Source organism: Vidua chalybeata, chromosome 1, assembly GCF_026979565.1.
Source record: "Vidua chalybeata isolate OUT-0048 chromosome 1, bVidCha1 merged haplotype, whole genome shotgun sequence".
NCBI classification, from domain to species: domain Eukaryota; kingdom Metazoa; phylum Chordata; class Aves; order Passeriformes; family Viduidae; genus Vidua; species Vidua chalybeata.
The window spans coordinates 38377966-38403313 of NC_071530.1; the positions used below are offsets into that span (position 1 = coordinate 38377966).

The 25348-nt window shown below is 44.9% G+C and overlaps 1 protein-coding gene across 2 annotated transcripts; it reads left to right on the forward strand.

The window, feature by feature from the left end:
- Positions 1–256: 256 nt before the first annotated feature.
- On the forward strand, positions 257–24212 carry NR1D2 (nuclear receptor subfamily 1 group D member 2). Of its 2 annotated transcripts, none has more exons than XM_053941743.1 (8): positions 257–543; positions 3909–4169; positions 6107–6195; positions 7119–7263; positions 8859–9475; positions 12637–12822; positions 16647–16857; positions 21190–24212. In XM_053941743.1, exons 1-8 carry the CDS (start codon positions 528–530, stop codon positions 21384–21386), a joined length of 1722 nt encoding a protein of 573 aa, XP_053797718.1. In that variant the 5' UTR covers positions 257–527; the 3' UTR covers positions 21387–24212. The 2 variants fall into 2 exon arrangements, with proteins under 2 accessions (XP_053797718.1, XP_053797713.1); XM_053941738.1 differs by lacking the exon at positions 257–543 and adding an exon at positions 1636–1736.
- The last annotated feature ends 1136 nt before the right edge of the window (positions 24213–25348 follow it).

Below are 25348 nucleotides of genomic sequence, written 5' to 3' on the forward strand. Positions count from 1 at the left end.
GGTTGCGGCAGCGGCGGTGACCTCGGCGGGGCTCCCCCGCCGCACCGCCCGGCGAGGGGCGGGGGGACCCCGCTCCGTGCGCTGCCCCCGCCGCCGCCGCAGTGCCCCCGCGCTCCCGCACGCTCCCGCCGCACGTGAGCGGCGCCGCCGGCGCGGAAAGTGTGTCACTGGGTGAGGGGGGCGGCCGGGGGCGGGGCGGGGCGGCCGCCGGGGCGGGGCGGGGTAGGGGCGGGGCGGGCGGCGGTGCCGCACTCGCTCTGCGCGGCTCCCCGAGAGCGCTTTTGTTGTAAAGGGGAGGGCGCCGCGGCGGGGACGCGCACCCGCTGCTCTGACAGAAGACAGCGCGGTCACCTCCCTGCCTGCCTGCCAGCCAGCCTGCCTCCCGCCGGCTGCATGTAGGGCTGCGGCGGGGACACGGAGCTGGGAAGACAACGACCGAGCGGAGCCGCGCCACGCCGACCGGAGCCGAGCCGGGCCCGGCGGAACCCAGCGCGGCGCCGCCCGTGCCCCTGCGGGAGGAGGTCGCCATGGAAGTCAGTGCGGGTAAGCGAGGTCGGCCGCTGCGGGGGGCAGCTGCGCGGAACGGTCCCGCGGGGCCGGGCGGGCGCGGGGGTGCGGGCGGGGGTCGGCCGGGGCGCGGCGGGGCGGGGGGAGCGCGGCGGGCGGCGGCGCTGCCCGGCCCCGGCCCCGCTGGTGGCCGGGACGGCCCCGCGCCGCCTCACATGGACCCGCCGGGCGAGCCATGTGCGCGCTGTGTTTACGTTCCGCGCGGCGCGCCCGCTCATTGGCCGCGCGGGGCGGTGACGCGCGCATTGCATAATAGCGGCGGGGCGGCGGCGCGGGGCGGCGAGCGGCGCGGACACGTGAGGCGCGCGGGCGGCCGCTGTTTTGGTGACCTACATTCGGGGCGGTGGCGGCGGCGGGGGCGCGCCGGGGACACGTGGGGCCGCGCCGCAGCTGCGGCGCCGGGCGGCCCCGCCCCCGCGGCTCCCGCGGCTCCGCCCCCGCCGCGGCGGAGCGCGGGGTGGGGGGCCAGGCGGGCCGCCGGCGGCGCGGCGTGGTGCGGGGGAGTGCGCGGGGTCGCGGGGGGACACGCGGTGCGGCCGTGTGCGGCGGCGGCGGCACGCGGCCCGTCCCGATGCGCGGGGGCGGCGTTGTGTAACGGGGAGGGGGCGGCCCGGGGGCAGCGCAGGGCGGGCCCTGCTCTTCCAGCCCCGGCGCCGCGTGACCGCGGCAGGGAAAAGCCGCAGCCCCGGTGCGGTGGAATGGGGTGAAGCGGGAGGGCGGCTGCGGGCACGGCGACCGCGCTCCCCGCTCCCTTCCCGTTTTGTCAGCCAGGGAGATCGGCGGTGTCGGGGGTGCCGGCCGGGGAGCCCCTGCTGCCGCAGCGTCCCGGGGGCCGGTTGGATCGCCCGGCCAGTTCGCCGCCTGCTTTGTGCCCCTGCGGCGTTATCGCTTCCCAGATCTGTGTTAATGGAATACCAGCACGTTGCGGTGCCCCCCGCCCCATCCCTAAAGTGAATCCCGCCAGGTAAAGCCCAAAGGGTCCTTGTCGCTCAGCCGGCGGTGCCACCGCAGTAGCGCGGCTCTGCGTAGCCCAGAGGACTCATTTCACCACCGTCTGGCAGGTGGGTTCCCTATGAAAATCCCTGGCAGTTCGCAGAACCGGGGCTGCCTCCTCCACCGAGCACCCCGGTACCCCCCTTTCTGCGGAGTGCCAGCACCCGTGTGCACGCGTACGTGCTCCGTGTCTGTGCTCTTTGTTCTGAGATGTCACCCTGTGCTCTGTGTGAGAGTCAAAAGTTGACTGCTGACCAAACAAAAACAGGGTTCACAGGGAAGTGTAATTTCTAAAATAACAAAAAGTACAAGGAATTGCGACTGACGCTGGCAAGACTGCCAAGCTCTCTAGGGTGCCAGAGCAGCCCGGCTATCTGGAGCTCCTCCAGCTCTAAGGAGAAGAAGGGTGAAACTCCCCCACAGGCACACACTTTCTGTGCTCCTCTGTGACATTGGACTTACCCTTGAGGGAAAAGAGCATCTCTTTTACGAGCAGGGTTTAAAGATAATGGGGCGCGGTCGCTGTGTGGAGAAACGTGGAGTTCTCTGCAGGGGCTGTGCTTGCGTGTCCCGATCTGCCCCTTGCCGATAAGGATGGCGCCTGCTGAGAAGCCCGGTGCCTCCCTTGGACCAGGTGAACAGTGAGCTTTGACCTGGCACCTGGCAGAGGCGCGTGCAGCGCTGGGGGATGGCACAGACTTTTGTCAAACAGGTGGTGGCTTAGCCCAGCACGGGTGGCTGATGATGCCTTGTTTCTCATGCCGTGGCTGAACTCATGACCCCCCTTGCCAATCCTCCTTTCTCCGAAAACCTGATCCGGAATGCGTGCTATGCTGTGTGGAGGATTTCTAAAAAAAAAAAAAATCTGTGTGGGACCAACCCCTGTGGCAGGGTGCAGGGACACTGGGAATGTGAGCAGCAGTCTGTGTGTCCTGCACGTGTCACATGGCCCCTTAGTCTGACTTCTGCTCCCAGGCAGCTCTGTCAGGAGCTCCTGGGCTGTGTGCTGTTTAGGGAACCCTCCTGCCAAGGGTTCCCTTGGTAGAAAAAATGACATGTTGAAGAGGAAGTGGGCCAGTTTTGTTACTGCAGAGAAGCTAAGAGGACTGTTACGTCTAATAAAAGTATTGAAAATTTTTAAGTCAGAATTCTTCCCTGCAAGCAGTGGTGTTTCCAGGGTTGTATAATACCACTGCTTTTATCTGCGAGGAGAGTATGGCTGATGTAAGATGCTACAGCTTCTGCCTGCCATGCCAGTTCAGTTGATCAAGGACTCTGTACAGACACCAGTGTCTTTTTCTTCCAGAGGAAGGCAGTTGCATGGCCCTTTTAAAGTTTTGAATTCTTACTGGTGTGTGGAGTTCCTTGCTGCAATGCCCTGAGTCATCAGTGAAGAGAGTCTACTGAGCAATACAGGCATAAAATGTAGAACATACTGAGTGTAATTTATTTAAACAGTTTCACAGCTATGGCTTTTGAAATTCTTGAGTGAAATATCAAATGTTTTTATATTGACTTTTGAAATGCTGAGTCTTGGAGACAAACTCATATGAAGTGCAAACAATTTCTCTTGCTTACGAGCAAGAAGAAGGAGCCTGTGAAAAGCCAAAACTGCTCCCAGGTCTGCCTGAGGACAAAAAGCTGTTTCATATGAGGGATTCTCAAGTGTGTCAGATTGCAAGACGCGGCAGGACAGAGGCTGTTTGCAAATAGCAGACTGGCAGTTGGAGTTTAGCTGCTGCTAGAAAGGCTACAAAGGCTTGCAGTCGGACAAATGGCGTTCAGTAGGCTAACCAGACTGCAGTGCTATTGCCTTCCCTTGCCCCCTTCCCTTCTGCATTGTGAGCACCTCCCAGCCCTTCCTTTCTGTGCCTCTGGCATGTAGCCTGCATGAAGTCTTTCTCTCTGCCCTATTTCTGTCCCTAACCTAGCTTGTTTGCATTCTGGCTCCACAGTGCTGTAAGATCCTGTCTTTGCTCTGACTCCAGATGAGCTCTGCTCAGAGGGTGGCCAGGGAAACCCTCTCTAGGTCATTCCATGCCCTGTCTCTGCTGCCCCATCCTTCTAGAACCGTGGCTTGTTGCTCCGTCTTTTGGTTATGCCATTTCATCTTGGCCTGGACCAGAGGAGTCTGATAAGATGGGAGAAGGGGATGAGGCAGACTGGGAGGTCAGCCGAAAAAAACAAATGGAGACAAACAAGCTTGAGGGAGAGAGGGAGGGAAAGGAGTGCTCCCAGGAGCATGTAATGGCTGATCTGGTGGTGCTGGGTCACGGCGTGGCTCACATGGCAGCGGTGCATGTCTGCTGGTTATGTCACTACATGCTGCCTTTTTTTTCTTGCCTTAGGGGGTGTGATAGCTTACATCAGCTCTTCGAGCTCGGCATCTAGCCCAGCCTCATGTCACAGCGAGAGCTCAGACAGCGGTTTCCAGTCGTCCTCTTCGCCTGTACCATCTCCTCCAAACAGCTCCTCCTCGGAAAGCGGATGCAATGGCCGGAGCAGTGAAAGCTCTGACGGGGCGCCGAAGAGCGATCGGCTGGAGGAGACTATTAAAACAAACCAGTCGAGTGTTGCTGGCTTGACAAAAGGCCATAATGGAGTCACAAGTATGTTTGGTGCCAGTCCCTGACAACACCATTTTCCTCTTATGTATTACAACCTCGTGTCTTACAATTGGGTCTCCCTTTGGGTTGTGGTGTAGGCACATAGCAAAGCCTCCATTTTTATCTTTTGGCATTATGTGTCTGGTAATACATGCAGTATTGCCATGCAAATGCTAATACAATGGGGGTCCCGTTCAAACAGTCCATAAATACAGTCCAGCTTTACTTCAAATTTTCATTAGTGAAAACTGATCTTAGCAAAAGCAAACAGTTGGTTAAAAAGAAGTGATGAAGTAAAGGTGATATAATCAGAAATTGCCTTCAAGAGTATTTATGGAGCTGTCTTGGAAATCTAGTTTCTCTGTTCGCTCATATTCTGTCCCCTGCCCCTTCACCTTCCCTCCCCCCACCAGGTGTGAGGAACAAAATAAATTACCCAAGTGTAATACTTTTACAGCTGTGGGTGGAACAATTATCTTTTTTATTCTAAGTCATGATTCTGTGGATGTGAGAAATAAAGTACTTGTAAACTGGAACTAAAGAATGACCTTTTAAAGTACATATAACAATATATCTCCATGTATTTACTTGACACTTCTTTTGGTAATCAGGAAAGATCAGTGATAGAGAAGTATATTTGAACAGTTTTGGAAGGGCAGGATTCAAAATAAGTACTGGAATGAATGATTCAGCAAACAGCTGAAATTTAGTCTTTTGAAGGCTGAATTCTTTTATTGGTAGAATTGTTTGATCATTTTGGATTGTTCTGAAGCTAGAATAAGTGTCTAATAATTCTACCTCAAATAGGGTTTTTTGTTGGTTTGTTATTTGTTTTTCTTTTTTTTTAATGTTCCTACCTTAAGTTCTTAGTAAGAACCTTTTCTTAAAAATCATTTAGTAAGTAGGTTTTTGGTATCAGGGCAGAGGTTCCTGAAATGAAACCTGTTGTAAATTGTTCAGATAGATAGGTAACTTTTTTAGTTCAGTGCTAACTGTGTTTAAAAAAAAAAGAAAAAGTTGTGGTTTGGTTCTTTTTCTTTTTGAAAACCTTAAAAAATGTTTTAGTTCCTCTTTACAAATGAAACCCAAATGTCAAATAAGTTACTTTTCTGGTAGAATATGTTTCTGTGGGAGAATTTCCAGCTGTCTTGGTTGGATTAAGGTAACTTTGTGGTTACTGAACTCACTGGTAAAATTCCCATTGGTTTCAGTGAAACCAATGTTAGACCAGCACTTAGGGCTTGCAAAAAAAATGTTATTGATAAGCTGAAATAAAATAGGTGGGGCAAAACTCAAAAAACCTAAACCATGAGCATTTTTACGGGATTGAGATGGTATTTTCAAGTTCAAGTGTGCAAGCCATTCTGGATATGCACTCAAATGAGTGGTCTCTACATATGTAGATATGGCTGAGTTACCAGTCCTAAATTGCTATCAGATAGGTACAGTGTCTGGCCAGTGTTGACTATATTATAAAGTGTCCTTTAGTATTTCTGGTTTTTAAGGAAAAGTGTTTATTCTCTGTTGGAGAAACTGTAGCCTTTCATAGGCGGTCTTGTCTTGATGGAAAAAACAGATTGAGCCTAAACTTTGGTGGCCTAGTTAACTGAATGGTCCTTTTAAAAGTGCTTAAATGTAAGCAGACTTTCTTTTTCTGCTGCTGAGTGCAGTGCTACTCTGACAGCCCAGTGAATGTGTGCTTTCTCCCTATTCGTGTGAGTGCTTCGTGTTTGTCCTTTTTTCCCCCCCACCCTTGCACTGGTACCTTCTGAACTGTTCAGGGGGTTTGTACATTCATGTTGTTTGTTTTTCTGCTGTATTTTTTCATGTGTTGAACTGACCTAACATATTTCGATTTAAGTCCAGGTTTTAAAAGCTGTAAACATGTTCTTGCAGTTGTCACTGGTTTCTATATCCTTGACTTTTTTGTTTGATTCTAGAATTTAATGGCATGGTTCTTCTTTGCAAAGTCTGTGGAGATGTCGCTTCAGGATTTCATTACGGTGTTCATGCCTGTGAGGGCTGCAAGGTGAGCTATATTTCTGCTCACCTTTCTGCTGGTGAAATGCTCAAGTTCTCCCCACAGGGGAAAAAGGGGTGATACTGCCAAAACAAATTTTGGTATAGTTCTCTGTTAAATACGAGAAATTTCAGAAGTTGTAGGGAACAGGCAAACCACTTAGGAATACACGGCGTTTTCCAAACTCCGCAGTACTTCCTGTTCCCACCCCTTGTCCAATCCTGCCTGACTTGGAGCGCACCGCAGAGAACAGGAGCTGGAAGCAGAGGTGGTAAGGACCATGTCACGCAAGACATGTGCATTTTAATTGCATTAAGAGATAGTGGGTGTGAGTTGTCACCTGGGCTGGGACACAGAACAAAACAGCTTTGGAAAAGCAATTCTTTATACCACAGGGAAAGCCAGAACTAGATATGTATTTTCTTAATTTGTAACATTGCAAATGTTATGTTCTGTGAAGGAGCTTATTAGCACAAAGGGTTGTTTGAAAAAACTACCTTTGAAGGTCATGTGGTGCAGCAGGATGGTTTCATTGCCAAACTGCAGAGATGGAAGTCAAAATACATTCTATTGACTCCCATCTTTGCAGTTGATGCCATAGATGCTTGAGAGCATGTCTTAGGAACTGTTGGTACAGTGACAGAGGTAATATTGGAGATAGTCAGCACCTAAGAGCAGAGTATGCAGGGAACAACTTAGCATCTTCTGTAATTAGAAATCATAACTAGTTCACATTACATACAGATCACACATAAATGGGAAGTAAGTCATGAGGAGTACCAAATTCTTTAAAATCTCTTGGGGCTGATGGCTCTGAAGCTGCTGATGTGATACAGTGAGGTTTACCGTGCTTGCAGAGAGATGAATCTTGGAGGAAGGATTTGACATGTGCTGTAATGATAGTTGTGGGGTTTTTTTTTGCTTGTTTACAGGGTTTTTTCAGAAGAAGCATTCAGCAAAACATCCAGTATAAGAAATGCTTGAAGAATAACAACTGTTCTATAATGCGAATGAATAGGAACAGATGCCAGCAGTGTCGTTTCAAAAAATGCCTGTCTGTTGGGATGTCAAGAGATGGTACGTTCCTGTACTGAGAAGGGATCCTCTGAGAGGGAATCTGCTGTCCACCTCAAAACCAATTGCTGAGGGTCTTAATGGCAGACAATGCAGCCAAGCCCTATTGTCAAAGAGAGGTTCCCTGTCTGAGAGCATTTAGTTCAGCTTGCCTTCTTGCTCCATGAGTGTCCTGGGCTGGTGAAGTGATACTGCGGGCAGCTGCAGAGCTGTCCTCCTGCCTGTGGAGCTGATACAGTGGGATGTGCTGCAGTGGCCTGCTAGGGGGATGGTTGTAAAAAGTGTCTTGATTTTGGTTTAATGTTAAGACTTACAGTTGTATCCTACCTGAATCTGAACAAGACTCATATTTTTCTTTTTTTTTTTTTTTTTGTCTTTGTTTTTTCTATTTTCTTTTGTTACTATTACTTTTTCAATGAAAGGGAATTCTGCCAAACCTGATAGCTTTAGACTAGTCACCATAGAGCCTAAAGAGTTAGCTTTGGGTGCTTAGGATGAGCATGTATCTGCTCCTTTTTTTTTCTTTCTTTTCTTAGAGGGATATGAAAGGCAAGGAGGAAATGTTGATATTGGTCTGTGTCTCTGACTACCTTGCTTGCTGTCCACTCCTTGAGCCATTTTAATAAATAATGCTGAAAGTGTAGTTCATTTTTCTGCTACAACTTACTGCCACAACCAGAACTCTTCCTTCTGTTTCACTTTTAAATTTTCTCTGGGTGTTTATTTCACAAGAACTAGGAATCTCGGGCTGTTAATAATTTAGTGGGTGGAGTGTTAGAGCTTATTTTAAATAATTGTTCCGAGTTCTTGTCGTGCATAGGAGTTATTTCATCCCCTAGGCGCTTGTTTGCGCACAAGGTTGCACCTGCTTTAATGAAAGAGACTTAGTTACATTAATGATGGACTACTGCATAATTACATCAGTCGAAACTGGTTATAAGCCCTTGTGCGGCTGTGGTTGGACAGGGTGGTAGAGGCAGTTGTAGATTCCCTAGGACAGGGTCAAAAGTGCTGCAGCCACAATGATGCCCATCCCCTTGCCAGCAGAAAATGTCCTTGTCAAGGCAAAGTTACCAAGAAAATTTGCCAAGGTAAGCTTTGTTCAGCATTGATTCTCTTGTTTTGGTAAGTTACGTAATTGGTCCGTGAGGACCTGTCTTGTAGGACCTTTATGCAAAGATAATATGAACTCTGTTTACATTCAGCTAATTGTCAGCTCATGAAGTTGTGCTGATTTAATAGATCCAATCTTAAAGCCTGACAATTCTTCAGTTAACACAGCTGTGTGTATAATGCATAGCCAGGTTTGAGACAAAAGGGGAAAAGGCATTACAGACTGTGTGCCTTAGAGCTGCCTTCTCCCTAAACAATGGCATACGTTTGTATTCATGCCAGTCCTATGCCCCAGAAGCTCTGACTTCACTGGTAATACCCCCGCTGTAGTGCTGGTGAGGGCAGTTAAAATCTTGTCTTAAAAGGCAGGATTTTTTGTTGGGGTGTTTATTTTGTGTGTGCCTGCTAACACTTTCAGGACTAACTTTTTTTTTTTTTTTTTTTTTCCCCTCTTTCCACCACTATCCATTTCTCCACCTTGGTAGCTGTTCGATTTGGCCGTATTCCCAAACGTGAAAAACAGAGGATGTTGATTGAAATGCAGAGTGCCATGAAAACCATGATGAACAGTCAGTTCAGCGGTCACTTGCCCAACGAAGCATTGACAGAACATCAAGACCAAGCACCTCAAGAAGATCTTTCTTCCAAGCCCAAACAAGAGCGAGAAACCATCAAAAGCCCTTCTCCCCCTCCTAGTGCTGACATGGCTAAGGAGGAGGTGATCGGTATGGTCACTAGGGCCCACAAAGACACTTTCATGTACAACCAAGAGCAGTCCCAAAACCCAGCAGAGATGATGCAGCCCCAGAGTGGGGAGAGAGTGTCAAAGAACACTGAGCAGTACATCTTGAGCAGTGAGCACTGTGTTGGTGGCCTTGGTGGCCCTCAGTACCCTGAAAGGGAGCAGCACCTTGGTGGACAGTACAAAGGGAGAGGCACAATGCATTATCCAAGTGGGCACCCTGTGTGCTTCACAAACAGCCACTGCATGAACTTCACCAGTGGTTACACTCAGCGAATGTGTGAGAGGATCCCAGAAGATGGCTTTTCTCCAAACAAGAACACCACTTACTCTTGCAGCACTGGAGGAAGGATGCATCTGGTATATTGATATCAATTGTTTGATTTGACTTAGTTATTGGTCGGTGTGATCCAACTGTGCCTCAGTAGTCAGTGAAGCTGCACACAGTTGGCACAACTGCTGAAACTTTAAAGGGTGACACAAGTTTGATAGTGCAAATTGTGATGAAGAACAAAAGTGGCTCTAGATGTGAAGGATTTGGAATCATACAAGTAATGGGGTTTCTTGGCTTGGTTTTTAGCTAACTGAAAGTAAAATAACATTGAAGAATATTGGCTGAAAAAAAGTCATGGGTTTATGTGACTTGACTTTAAAATCAATATAGGAGTTTATAAATTCCCGTTTTCACTCAGTCCTTTTGCAGACTTTACTTTTAAATAATTTATACAGTCAGATGTACTGTATTTTCTTTAAGGGTTTTAAGAGCAAATTTCTGGGGTCAAACTCCAGGGCTAGGATTTTAAGCCAGTCTACAGGCCTTACTATGGGCTCTAAAATCTCTGTTGCAGGGTAGGCTGCTCTTTTTGTGATGGGGATTTTTAAATTTGTTTTGTTTTAATGTGGCCCACAGACTGCGCATCCTTTTCACCGTAGAACATGTTCAAATCTGAACAGAGGCAGGAGGAAGATGCACAGTTAAACCGTTAGAAAGAAGTTCAAGGTCTTCTCTGTAGTAGTTATGCAAGTGAGGCTCCAGACACACTTCTGGGTACCTTAGATGACTTTGCTAGAGCATTTTCTCACTGAATTCCTAACAAGGATGCTTCCTGTTTTTTTGCATATGGTTGTTGGTTTGGTCTAGTTGGGGGGTTTTTTGCCTTTGCTTAACAGGTCCCTCTCATTTGCCTTGCACCTGCTGTTTCTCTGCCATTCAGTCCTGTAAGCCCCTTAAAATAGATTGTCCTTCTCTTTATCACTGGAGCCTGGGATGAGAGAACATAACATCCTCGTTCTCATCCTGTGCTCCTGGTGTGAAGTGCGAGCCCCTGACCTTTCTGAAGTACTTGAGCTGCTGGTGTTTTTCTGCCTCCTACTTTGTGAAGATCCTTCACATGTTCTTGAAGACCCCCAAAGGTCTCCACATGGGGGCTTTTTTGGTTTTTTTTTGCTTTTTCTTTAAAAAAAAAAATAGTTCTTTTTGTCTACTGCATATATAGACCATGCCATCCCTAGCAGGGTCTGACCTTAATTGCAGACTCCAGGCACTACAACATGGCAAATAATAATTCCTAGCCTTTTCTTCCTTGCAGGGAAAGTATGTGGTGTCACTGCAGCGGCATTCTTGGCACCCCTGAGAAGCAGAGGTTAAAACCTGTCAGTATGGGCAGGCAGGGAGTGGTGCTGCTTTGCAGAGACTCAACCAGTCAGTTTGATCTGTGCATGGCAGCTGCAGGCAGGAGTTAATCAGTGATGAGGAGAAAAAACCAAATCCAGCAGAGCACTGCAGCTCCCCCTCCCCGCCCCACATCCGTGATATGAATGAGGGTTTTGCCCAAGAACTGACAGAGTTCAGAATCTGACCAAAATGAGTCAGCAGCAATAAGGGCAAGTAATTAGGCTTTGAAGTAGAATGGAGGCAGATGTTCAGGGCTTTGGTCATTTTTACTCAATACCCCTGTAACCAGAAAAGCAGAACAGGTCATTCCTGAAGAGGTTCCTCTGAAGAGAACTGGTGACTGTACAAGCTGACAACTGCTTCCATAGGAGGTCTGTCAGAGTTCAGGGAGTGCCTGCATGGCACTCTCAGGCATATGATTTCGTTTTAGGTGGTTCTGCAAGGAAGGAGCACGAAGTTGGATTCAGTCCTTTCGGATCTCTTCTAATTTGGGATACTCTGGTTCTTGGGCAGAGGTCTATCAAGAGACCACAGACACAATGCACTGGGTGTGGAAGTGGTAGTTTCCCCTTGGGACTGAGTGCCTGTGGGTAAGGGTATGCAGTCGTAGAATGAGAAGTTAAGGTGATTTTTGTGTCCATTGCAGAGCAGGGTACTGAACCGGAGATTCCTTATTTTCGGAAAGTGCTGTATTTATAACAATACCTATGTGAGCCATTGCAATATCGCACGCAGAGCAGTGGTTGGCATCTGCTGTCCTTCTGGTTGTGTGCCTAGACCTTTTGCCAAAATATTATAGTCTTGTAGTCTTAGGACCTCCCACACAAAGAATTGCTAGGCAATTACCATATTCAAGATGCTCTGCAAAAACAGCACAGCTCTGAGGAATGGCTAATCTATTTAGCTGTTTCTCTTTGTTTTGCTGACATTATGTAGGATTACATACACCATTTAGTATACGTGTGAGGAATACTTAAAAGGAATCTTTGTCCTTGATGATGACAGGTGAAATTAATATTAAAAGATTTAAGCTTCATTAAAAGATGGAAATTTTAGAAGCTAGAACTGAAAATATGGCAGAGCTTTTGGTTGGCTCTTGCAGAGGGAATTTATTGGCAGTCAGCCCTGACTGATACGTCTGATCTCAGTGTAATGGATTCAGACTTTTCCTACAAAAAAGTGCTGTATGTTTGTATGAAAGAAAGAGCATTTTGTCATCTTGTGACTGAGAAATACTGGAATACCAGTTCCTTGGTGTTCTCCTTCAGTGATACAAGTAAAAGCAGACTTGCGGAAGAGGGTTATCCTTGTAATGAGGGTGTAAACCTGTGACTCAGGAAACCAAGGGTTGCTTTCTTACCTGGTGTTGACATATTTGTCGCCTTGACTGAAGCACTTCAGTTGCCTGCAAAACAAGAAAGATAGGAGAATGAATGTCATAGTGACTGTGAGATTGCAACTGATTGATTGTGAAATTGCAATTTACTGTGAAATTACAGGGATAATACAAGTAAAGACAAATTCAGATGTCAGACCCAGATCAGTTGAGATCAGGGAAGAGTAGCATTACCTTGGTTCTGTCAGGTCTTTTTCACTACACAGTATTATAGGTTCCAAATTTATAAACAGATTGCTAACAATCCCATGGATTTTCTTCTTGTTTGTTTTAAAGCAAGGGGAAGAAATCCAGTTTCTTTGGGAATTGATTGAGGAATACTGGTCTCTTTTTTTTCTCTGTGTCATTATTGCAAAGATTTCTTGAATAATAAACATGTTTCTCTTAGGTATTTGTCAGTATTTTGAAAGATACGTTTAAAAATCGCTTTCTGTGTTTTGCAAACATCAGGTGTGCCCAATGAGTAAGACTCCCCATGTGGACCCCAGCAAGTCTGGCCATGAAATCTGGGAAGAGTTTTCCCTGAGTTTTACTCCTGCAGTGAAGGAAGTGGTGGAGTTTGCCAAGCGCATCCCAGGTTTCCGAGATCTCTCCCAGCATGACCAGGTCAATCTTCTGAAGGCTGGGACCTTTGAGGTGAGACCAGTGTGTGTATATTGCAAACCTGACAAGCTGTGCATCGGTCTGACCCTGTACAAACAGAACCAAATGGAACTGGGGTACATCAGGCAAAACCAGCTTGTTCATGGATGCTCTGAGTGTTCTCTGAGGTGATGGTATCCAAGGGATCTGTTTGGTCAGACCTTGGTGACCTGTCCCTCTTCCAATGAGTTCAAAATTTCTCAGCCCTTCTACCCTTCCCTCTTCCCTGGGCATTAATAAACACATAATTAGGGGTTTCTAGCTACCTTTGCTTACTCTGGGGAACTGTACTGCATCTTGAAGGGTGGATAGGTTAGAAAGCTGTCTACTGACTTACAGGTTTTGTCGAGGAATGTGTTCACTGCTCTGCATGTCCTTCCTTGTGCCACTCTGCTTCCTGCAAAAGCCAGAGTATCCAATCCTGACCAGTCACCACTTAGGTGGCAACTTGGAAGTGTCTGACGCTTTCATGTCCAGTGCAGTAACAATGGTAAATACTTACATTGCTGCAGCTCTGTAGATACTGTGTGCCAGCTGCAGCCTGACTTACTCTAGACTAATCCCACTAGGTCCTCGTGGTTAATTGCATCCACTTGTGGTCATGACGTATATGTGAATTAATGGTATTAATTTGGAAATGATACCACAGAGCTTGGTGCTGTTTTATAATTAGTGACCTTCACTAGATGACCTTTACATCGTGTTTTAGTTGCCCTTCCAGACCCTTGTGTCTCTTGGAGACCGTACACATTTCATAAATATTCAAATGTGAAATTTGAGTAGAGAGGACACATTTCATAAATATTCAAATGTGAAATTTGAATAGAGAGGGTCAGAGGAGCTGAAGTCCCAAGTATTTGATGTTACTATGCTTTTCTGGGGAGTGTAGCATTGGTGATGCCTTTGCTCTTGTTTACATGATTTATTCTTTCAAAGAAAGATGCTGGATTTTATATTTACCTGAAATGAAGACATTTCTTGTGTGGTGTGTTGGGTCTTCTGTCTGCATTTATACAGCCCAACATTCCTATTTATGCTTCTGTCTGCATTTATACAGCCCAATGGATAATTGTTGGGTTGGAAGGTACAACTTATACAGGAAGACTTGTTCCCTGTAGTCTATTAGTTTTCTTGTTTCCTTCATTTTGCTGTCATATATTTTTTTCTGTTATACTTATTCTTGAGCTTTTAATATTCGTCTCCAACTCCTGTAGTAAAAGGGCTGTATTTTTACTTCTTCACTACTTTCACCTTTCACAAAAATGTTGGTTCCTTCCTCTGCAAAGGAGGAGGAGGGTGAAATATGTGGCTTGAACTGTCCCTATAATGTAAAGGTAAACCTTCGTGTTTTGCAAGTAAAACATTTTGTCTTGGCCTTGCTTCACCTGAAGCTTTTCTCAGGCCTCAATCATTTGCTTTTTTGCCGGTTACAAGCACTGCTGATAAGGAGGTTTCTATATCCAGGGGAATTAGTAATAATGTATGGCTGCATGCTTGTCACTATTCACTTATTTATAAGAAACATTAATGATTCCTGTTAGTGAGCTACAACTTGTTGTTAAAGGCCTATGTGGCATCTTAGGAACAAGAAAAAAAAAAAGGTAGGGTTGCAGAACAGTGGAAAAAAATCCACAACAGGATTAATGAAACCATTGTGATAGAGGCAAAAGCATCTTGAAAGCCTGGTGCATCCAAGGTCATTTCTGTCTTCTGGGTAACTGAAGCAAGATATTCCAATGTCTGCATGTTAATAGAAGAACCTGAGTGAAAGTGCTGCCTCCAAGTCTGGTGTGGCTGGCTTGGCACTGTGCTTCTTAGCAATTCATATTTGAGGAGTGCCTGTTCCTGTGAGGGTAAGAGGACACATGGAGACACTGTTGGTGCAGAAGCTGCACAGCTATATATATATTCACACACACGCAAGCTAAAAAGGTCTCTTAGAACTGGGAGTCCTGGGGAGCTCAGTGTATCGTGGTGGCATTTGCATGGCTTCTTATGAGAGCCAGCTCAGAAACAGCAGTGAGCCTAAAATAAGGAACTCGACTGGTTTTGAGTGGGCCCTCCTCCACCTCCCCTCCAAATGTAGTTGATGGCAGAGCTAATAAGGCCCTTGGATCCCTTTGAGTAGTGACTCAATTTGACTACAGCTGGTAGGGACATGATCAAGCAGCCTCCCAGAGTAGAGGTTTTTATGTGCCTGTGTTGCTATGGTCAGGTGATAGGATTGATCAGGTGTGTCCTCAGCATGCGCAAGTATGAGCCTGGTTTGAAGTGAAATGGGATGAATCAATCCTGTGCTATGCCGTAGTCCAAACTGTTCTTCCTTGTTTAGGATGGTGGCATTGAAATAGGTGAGGTCTTTGCCTTAGAATAAGTCAGCATAACTTTTATGGGCTTCAGTTTTGAATACCAGCACTAATCCTGGTTGCTCATTATTTAAAGATGTTTCTAAAGTCCAGTTCTATAGGGAGAATACCGTTTTGAACTGAAAGGTTGCTGGATACCTGGTGGGTCTGTGCTAATGCACAAGTTCAGCTTTGTCTGCCTGCCCTTTGCCTGTTTTTGTTGTATTCTGATGGCTTCTGCATCTGGGTTTCTGCACTCTGTAGTTAATGTCATCAAAGGACAGATAGCTTAGCTGACAAAAGTGAATAGTATATAGTGCTCCTGTGTCCATCAAGGTTGCTGCATGTTGTTTGGCTCGTTAAATTTAGGAGCGGGTCATGTAATGTGCATGAACAATGTTTGAATTCTCAAACATTTTCATTTGTTTTGAACACTCCTTTCTTTAAGCCTGTCAAAGGCACTAGTCTTTGAAAACCTGGTTCTCCTCTTACCTGTAGTAAACATTTGAATTAATGCAGTTAATAGGGTACATGAGAAGAGACAGCTGTCACACCAAGAGATTATAGTGAGTCTGAAGTTTTAACCAATGCCAGTTAGTTTATTTTCTTCAAATAAAAAACCTGTTCTGTGCAACTTAAACCTTGAAAATGTAAATAAGGTTGTTGAACATGAGCAAATGAAACTTTACAAGCCATTCCAGAGGGAAACATTTCACAGTACAACTGAGAAACCACAAGAGAAATTTCAGCCCAAAGGGGTAAGTTTAGCACACCTCAACTGCTCCAGCCCAGGTGCTAGTACCAAAGGGGTATTCCCAGCTGCTGCAGACCAGGTGCCATCTCAAGCTGTGCTTCCCCAGCCTCTTAAAAGCTCTACATGTGGCTCCTTTCTAGCAGAGCTCATTAACATTCCTGTGGGTACAGTGATGTGGCATGGTACTTTTCCAAAGAATGCCTAGGGGGCCCGATCATCAGGTGGTGTAAATCAGCATTGTTTCCATAGAGCTGCTCCACTTTATACCAAATGAGAATCTGGTTCAGTACCTTCATTTTGCTCCTCATGAGTGTGGCCAAGAAAACATTTCTTTTAATGCTTTGTATGCCTTTGGCTGTTGTGTGGCTTAAGCAAGTTGTCCTACTGGCATATTTATGAATGACATGGTCTGTGTGGCTCAGGCTGTCTGAGGCTTAAATTTTAATTTTCCTGCCTTTCATATGCTGTAGCCCCTCCCCCTGCATCCACTCCCTAATTTTGTCACTTGTTTGTTTCTCTCAGATTATGGGGACAGAGCTTGCACTGTGTTTTGCAGCTCAGGAGCATGCTGACAGTTTCTGTATAGAATGCTTCTAGAATTTTTAATGAGACACTTTGAATGATGTTAAAAAGTTTAATTTTTTCTTTGGCTTTTCTAGAAATGCATCTACATTTATCTGGTTTTGTTGTTCTTTTTTTCTCCATTTTCCTTTCTCCAGGTTTTAATGGTACGATTTGCATCTTTGTTTGATGCAAAGGAACGTACTGTCACCTTCCTGAGTGGCAAGAAGTACAGTGTGGATGACTTGCATTCAATGGGAGCTGGTGATCTGCTCAACTCAATGTTTGAATTTAGTGAGAAACTAAATGCCCTGCAACTTAGCGATGAGGAAATGAGTTTGTTTACAGCGGTTGTCCTGGTATCTGCTGGTAAGGAGAGCAAGTTAACTTGCACCTTTGTCAAAAATTGAATGTGACTCTCTATTAAAAGTTCTCTGTGAAATGTATACCCTCTTATTTTATGCCTAAGTGCAGTTGAGTAGGTTTTAAGGTACTAGCAGCCCGTAATGTACTTTTTAACATGCCTAGTCTTTCTAATATTGCCTTTAAAAAAAAAAAAAGGTGACAATGAGCCATAGCTGCTCTATGGCCATTTAGATGCTATTTGTTTGGCTCCTCTAAGTTTCACAGGGCAGCATGACTGAAATTACTCCTGACTTGCACAGCATAAGTCTTTGGATAAGGTGGTATTTTTGCTTCCAAGCATTGTAATTTAAGTCTATTGCGTATTTTACTTAAGTCTAAATCCAACAGTTTGATCTCTACCTATGTCAGCAAGAAAGCCCTATCATCTGCATCGTGACTTCTTACCACTAAAGGCTGCCAATCCACTGGCATCTTCACCAGCCTCCTATCTTGTTTCAGTCCCTGGATAGACAGAACACCCTGGCCCAGATTCAAAGAAGGATTAAGCACCTACTTCTGTAGTATTATCTCAAGCCTCAAATTAGGCACATTAGCTCTGCATATAATGCCTGGAATGCAAGACGCAGAATCCCTGCTTGCTGGGTGAGAAGCTCTCCTAGGGGTAGGTAGCAGGAATGCTTGCAGCACCCACTTAGACAACGAGCCAGCAGCTGGGGAGCACTGAACTCCTTGAATAAGGGCACCCCTTTCACATGAGCAATTTAGACCCATCTGTTATCAAGGAGGGGCATCCAGGCATGGTGCTGTAGGCACGTGAGGCCTCTGTAACAAGGTAGGACAGTTCAGTCTAATAGCTTTGTGCGTGGCTGAACTGAAACGTCACAGCACAGGACAGGGCAGCTGTTGCCTCTTCAGGTTGTAAGCCATGATAATGAGCAGAGGGTGGCACAGAGTTAGCAAGCTTCAAGAACAAGAACAAATGGCAGTGTGAAGGAAGCATGCCGCTATGATCTGAAGGAAGTATGGAATCTGTTAATGAAAATGTTCAGGTAGCAGAGAGAAACCTGAGATCTTAGTTGTCTTTCCAGACTCTGGAAATTCTTGACAAGAACTGCAGGCAGCCTTTAACATAAGGACTGACAGCCAGGTCTCTTTTCTTCTTGTGCACTCTCACTAGGCTTACAGCCATTCCTTTTGCTTGCTCAGCTCCTGGTTCCTAGACTATCTCAATCTCTGTGCCACCTGTTTTTAGTCTTAAGTGGCTGTATCTGTTCTGTTAAATGTGCTTCTAGCACAGTGCCGTCTCCCCAGCCTTTAATGCACTGTGCTGATGGCCAGCTCCCAGCAGGGATTAGCTTAGGGATGGCATGTAACACATACAGCATGTAGTTTCAGCCATGCAGCAGGACAAAAAGAGAAAGTGTTTGGTATTCAGGCTTCTTGCAGTTCCTGAGGATCTTTCAGATCATATTTTGGATATTATTTCTGCCTATCTTAGCTACCTCATGATCTGATCTGCAGTCTGATCACAGCCTTCCTGGACAACTTCACAAAATTGTATAGGGTTTTAAAAAGTACAGCTTTATTAGGCAATGTTGGGGCTGTATTCCAGACACAAGACTAACTCTGATGATCATTGTGAGTTCAGAAATTTTCAGAGCAACTTCACTCTGTTACGTGAGACTGGATTGAAATGCTGCAGTTGTTACTTTGCACAAGTGAGTAAATGAGCAGGCTTCATAAGCTCGGGCAGATACTGAAGAACAGAAGTGGCCTCAGCAGAGTTCCTGGGGAAGATGCTTACCATGAGAGGGGTTGCCAGGAGGAGAAGGTGCCTGTAGAACCAAAGGATTGTGGGCATGTGTTGATTAAACAGATCTTGAAAGACAGATCCCTGCATGCCACTCTTCGAGGAGTAGTGTAATCAAAAAAGTAATTTGCTATTGGGGGGGTGGCATTTCATTAGAGATGAAGGGTTGAAGAACAGGATCAGAGAGAATGACATGGGGATGGAGGCAAAGGAAAAAAATGCCATAAATGTAAGAAGAACTGAAGGTGGAAGGAAAAAGGCCATTATGACTTCTTCATCTCAGACTGAAGGTTATTCAAGAGAAGACTGAAAGGGAGATAGTAGGATTTACATCAGTTCCAATAGCAGAAAGGAGTGTGACTGTTGAATGTTGATTAGATGATCCACAATATAAAGTACCATGCTGCAGTAATTAAAGATCCTTCTAAAGACTCTCAGTTGATTAAAACTAAGGAAAAGACAAAACTCACCAATGGAAAAACAAGTTAGGTCTCTAAATACTGCTAGATGGGAGAACACTGGTCACGAACATCTCCACTTAACACTGGATGAATAATTAGGAGTAGTATTTACAATGTACAGAAGAAGCAGGGGTAATAGCAAGGACTGTGTGTAACTCTGTACATCATCTTCTTCCCATGTCATATGGCAAAGAAAGAAAAAGTGGGATGACACTTGGGGGGTGCTGAGGAATTACCTTGCTACCATTCCAGAATTAGAAGAATGCTTCACCTCTGGCTTCAGTTAGCTGGATGTGTTGAAGATGGAGGAGGGGTAGCAAGGTGGATCATGGCCACTGGAGGAGGAAAAAGCAAGGTGGAAGCAAAGCTGAAAGAATGTGGTTTGTGCAGGTCTAGCGACCAGATAATCCCTTAACTAAGGGTCTTGCTTTGTGGTAGAAGAATATGAAGTACACACCCTCTATTATTCTCCCTTACTGGCTTAATACTAACAAAATCTTTTGCTGGCCACTGGGAGCAACTGGAATAGACTGAGAGGGGGTAGAAAGACTTGGACTAATTAAAGCAAGGAGGATACAGTAACTCACCTAAGGCAGCTGGGAAAGGCTGGACTGCATTCTTCCACCTTCAGAGGCAAGGCAGTACTATTCTCACTGTACAGAGCTCTTGTGAAACTCTGTTGGGCATGCTCTGTGCAAATGTCATTGTACCTGCTCGGAATAAAGCAAAGCTTTTGCAGAGCAGGGGGCAAGCAGGAGAAATCATTTAATAAATAAAGGCAGAGAGATACCTCCTCACTCACGTTCTCTTGGACAGCAGCTGCCAAACCTGTTGGACAGTCTTTACAGAAAAGTGGAATGTATGCTAATAAAAATTGTTTAGTAGTAATCAGAGCTCCTAATTGTAGAAGATTTTGGAACAATCTTCCTAAAGGAACAAAACACATGTAACGGCTTCAAGATGCATCCTTAATTGGATTACATACTAATTTTTCCTATAGCAGTAGGGAACTGCACGGAGTAGTCCAGGAGTACTTCCTAGACTGTTCACCTGAGCAATCTGATGGGAGTGACACTGACAGCATAAGGAAGGGATTCCCACTCTATGATCTGACTCAGTGTTACTCCAGAAAGCTGTTGTCATTCTATGTCCCAGTTCTGCAAAGTGCCTAAGTACATGTACACATCAAAGCACATTTCTGTTTGTGCCAGTCACTCAGCTATATATGTGCCCTGCTGAATTTACATACTGTTTAAGAAAAGAAGCTACAGCTTGGAAAAAACCAGCTACTGTGCATGGTTATGAGGTGAGATGTTTTACTTAAAAATTCATCCTTTCAAGCTGCTTACTTAGGTTCCACCTAATGATACCAGGTGTGCTCAACTTAAATACACCTCTCTTGAAAGCAGTGCTTCAGGTGTGGTGGGAGTGCAGTATGTGAGAACATAATATTTGTCTTGATGTTGACATCTTCTTTTCCTCAGCTGGGAATTTCTGGGTGCATCATGTTTCATTTTTTAAGTGCTTCAGAACACTCTCAGAAATAGTGCCCAGTCATATGAATGGTTGTACTCTCTTTGCCCCTGAGAATCCCATTGTGCAGATAACAACTGTGGGTTGTCCGGAGTGGGATTTCCTCTTCAAACCTTTAGTTGAAGTTTAGGGTTCTATATCTAGCCTTAAGAAATGTTGGAAATTTTTACTTTTATGCTCCTTGTCTTCCTCCTTGGGTTGAGAGTTGTGATTCAGCAACATATTTAAACATTTGCTTCAATCTGTCCTTCTCTGGAAACATGGGTTAGAGATCACAGAAATAGTGATTCAATGCTGCCAGTTTGGCATGAACTTAGTACTTTGAAAAGTTAATGCTAAATAACCTTTGAAAGACTTTTGGTGTGTGATTTAAAACTTCTGGCATAAGTATCTGATTTTTCTTGTGCTTGTTAATTTAGTATGCCTGGTTTTATGTTGCAGGCTACATCTGTTCAGTCAATATTTTTTTTCCCCCCTACCATCCTGTTTTTTAATTTCTCTCTCTCCCTCTCACCCTGCCCTTTTGTTTAGATCGCTCTGGAATAGAAAATGTCAATTCTGTGGAGGCACTTCAGGAAACGCTAATCCGTGCATTAAGGACCTTAATTATGAAAAATCACCCAAACGAAGCCTCTATTTTCACAAAACTTCTTTTGAAATTACCCGACTTGCGTTCCTTAAACAACATGCACTCTGAAGAACTGCTGGCCTTTAAAGTTCACCCATAGGCCTTTAGGTCTCATTTGTACTTGGACTTGCCTCGTGTTAAACTGTTTTGTGCTAAAATATGTATTTATACAGTTGTACCACTTGTTGGAGAGAGTTCACAGACTGTGAACAGTTGATAGTTGTCCCATAACCATGCAATAAAGCTTTGCCAGGTGCTTTCAGCTGACAACGGCGCAGCCTTCGGAATCCTCCACGGCATCCAGGCCCAGCTGTGCCCACTCCTGCAGAAGAGGCTGTGATGAGCCCAAGTAAATATGGACTCTTCTTTCATTTAGGAAAAAGAACCACCACTGCCCTCTCATGTAAACTGAATGCAAAGTAGCTGTGTATGTGCTTATGGAGCATGGAATGGGGTGGGAACAATCCTGTGCTAATAGGAAAATGGAAGAGCTGATTTAATTGGTCTTTCACTTATCTAATAGATGTATGTCTGTGTCTCTTGATAACTCACTCATGGTTTCACTGTTGTTATTCCATTAAACCCAATGGAATGGTTTCAGCCTGCACCAACTCTTCACTGAGCGTGTGTTCATGCCATGTGTATATAATATAAATAGTTACGTAGTGAGTGTTTATGGCTATATAAAGTACAGAGTTGTGTGTATATATGTGTATGTATATAAATAGTTCTATACATAAAGTATACATATAATTTCTTCACAATATTTTAAACTGTGAAGGAATTTAAAATTAAAACAGAAGGTGATCTATGGAAAGAACCAAATAGATGCACTTTGCATATTGCTGAACTAATTATCTGAGCATTTTTTAGAAAACATCAAATTTGCATTAATATGCTGTGTTTGTTAATTTAAAAAAAAAAAACAAAAAACCCAACAACCAAGAGTGGCACTAAAGAGGCAGAGTAAAATTCAACTTCCAAAAGGGTTTTGTAGAGAATCTCAAGCAGAGATGGTTGGTTATGGCACTAATGAGATGGATTGTCCATTGCCACTGAGGTTCTTGTGTTCTGATAAAGGTTAAATAAGCACCAGATGCTCTTCAAAAACTTCAGCACAGCCAGAAAGAAACTGTCAGATTAATAGCAACGTCTGTCAGAAAAAGAATGGGAAAAATGTATCCATGGTTGCATTTGGGTGTATGTGTGTTCTGTGACTGTTTATTTCTTGCAATACATCATTTTGCTGCTTCATTGCTAAATGAGAATTGAAAACAGAAATGTAAGATTCCCCACATCTTTTCTCTATTTGGGCTTTGTGGTTCCCATGCCTGTTCTTCTGGAGCTCTCCATCAATGTGTGTGCATGTGAGTGTGTGTGATGTGCAGAGAAGGTGCATTAGATGGTCTGGATTTTTTTTTTTCTTAAAAAAACACCACAAAAACCAACCAAACAAATGGGACTTTTTTTTGTTGTTTATGCCAGTAGCAAATTACAGAGCAGATCTGCAAGGCGTAAGATTCTGCTGCTTTTCCATCTAGGAAAGCAGCTCTCTGGGGTTTTTTCCATTTGTAGCAGGACCTGGCACCAGAAAAGAGAGATTAAAAGAAGTCAAAGCAGTTGTGTTAATTAGTTACGTTTATGTTTTGCTAATGTGGGAAGAAGATGCTCCATCACCCCTGTTCAGTTAACTTGCCTTACAGGTAACCCTCAGGGTCTCTAGTGTTTGGTGAAGCTACTCTTCCAAGGGAGTCTGCTCCTGGTAGTCAGGGCCAGGACCCAGGAAGCCTCCAGCCTGCAGAGCTCCTGCCCACACCACGGTGGGTTGAGAGGAGCCCTCCTGCCTGTGCCTGCTGCTCAGCATCAGGATCTGGGATGGGAAGAGGGAGGGCTTGCACCCTGCCATGCTCCCCTCGCCTTTGGGCTGGGGATTCCACCTCAGACAGGAGGAAGGGGCTGAGAGCAGGCGGGGCAAGTGCTTGATAAGAGGTGGGGAAAATTCAGCTGTAGCCTTGGCTAAGGAGCAGAAGGGCCCACCCTTTCCCCCGGCAGGGCTGTCCTGCTTCAAGCTGCTTTAACCACTGGGTAATGGCCCTTTCGTACATACAGTTTTGCTACCCAAATGTTCTATCAGGGCATATTGTCCTAATTTCTCTTCAACAGTCTGCATCCTACCAGTATTATTAGTTTGAGAGCTTCACTGAATTATGCATCGAACCATTCAGACTTTAGAAAGGACACAGTCATGCGGTTTTTATTGTTTAGTTGCTGAAATGACTTCTTTGTAGACCCCATTTCAAACATGGAAAGTACAGTTAGCCCTTGGTTGTTTCAGGAGGGAAGAAGGCTTCTTACAGAGATTGCCACCCTACAGCTTTGTTTTGTTGTGTTTTGTTTTATTTTTTTTTTCTTCTTAAAACTGTATTATTAAGCCTTTAGGAATGTATAACCAGGACTGAGTAATTACTGCTTATTAAATTTTTTTAGTTAGATTGACCATGTATGCCTATAGATAGATATTCTAACTTGTGCAATTTCTTTTGAAATAATCTTCCTGTACATAATGGAAAAACTCACATAACAGAAAAAAAAAGCCCCAAACAGATTGACTGAACAAAAAGCTGATTAAAGTGTGGTTCAAAAATGACCCATGTATGACAAACCCTAGCTGGACTCTTAGAAGAAAATCTAAACTCATTGTGTTACCTGTGTATTGTGAGCTCTTCTTTTACTGTGTCACTGGTTATACACTTGTTAAATGCTGAGATAATAGACTTCATGCCAGGCATTTGAGTACTGTAGATTGGGTCATTGCTGAAAGATTAATGTACTGTACGAGTTAAATGAAATTTTTATTCTTGATTTTATTCTTGATTTTGTTCTTGTTTTAAAAGATTAAATATGGGCATTATGTCAGCAAGCTAAACTTGTGTGTCTGTGTTCTTTGTATTTCTCTGTACGAAATCTGGCGGGGAGGACAGCACGCTGGGATGAACAAAGCAGAAGAGATTCTCTTCTGGATGAGAACATCAGCTGCTGTAAGGTCATGGGGCTGTGCTGGGGCACAGCAGCGGGGAGAGCCAGCATCTCCCTCTGTCTGTGCTACTGCTCTGTCTACCCAGGTATCTGGATGGGGTTTTCTGGTGCACTCCATTTGCTAGTTCCGGGGCTTTTTTGGGTGTGTCATTAAAACAGTTATTTTAAACAATGGGTTAATGTGGAGAATATAACTTTGTAACTGAGAAAAGGATAAAACACTAAAGAATAAAGCTGAAAATAAAAATACTGTTCAGTTAAGACAAGTCTTTGGGTTATAAGAAAGGTACAGAAAAAACAGAATAGGAGGGCAAAGATCTGTTATTTTTCCAGCTTCATTCCCCATTTTAGAGTGTGCACTCTTCTAAGAGATAAGAGAAGCTTCTCCAGAAAATGTTGTATCTACTGGTATTTAAAAAAAAAAGGCACACACCAAAAAAAAAGTTGAACAAAATTATTACTGCCAGCATTGGAAAAAATAACAGCACAAAAATGTTTTGTTTTGTTTTGTTTTGTTTTGTGACATGTTTTCTCTGGTGCCATGTTTGTACATGGCTTTTCTTGTTGCCACAAAGTCTGAGTCCCTGTGAATAGTGCAACCAGGCACAGAGGTTCCAGAGCCTGGGAGGTCCTTGGGAAGAGCTCTTCTCAACTCTTGCTACATTGCTCTGAATGGGCCACAAGTAATGCTTCTCTGTTTGGCTGCAAGAGCCTTACCACAGCAAATGGTGGGGGCAGGAAAGACATTTCCCAGCACAAACATGATTCAGTTCCCCTCGCTCTCCCAACCTCCCAGTCTGGCAAGATGCTCTGGGGATGAGAGCAGGAACTATCTGTGCTTGTTCATGGGAAATTTGGTGGGCTCTGAGTCTGCAGTGCTGGCCCGAATGTGAATGTGCCCACAGCAGCAGCCTGGCCTGTCCTCACTCCACCAGGAAATGGTGAATGTCACAAGGAAAACAGAGGTATGAGTGTTCCTGTGTGAAAGTGTAAACTGATGAGGGTGTGGGCAGCCAGCTGCCTCCT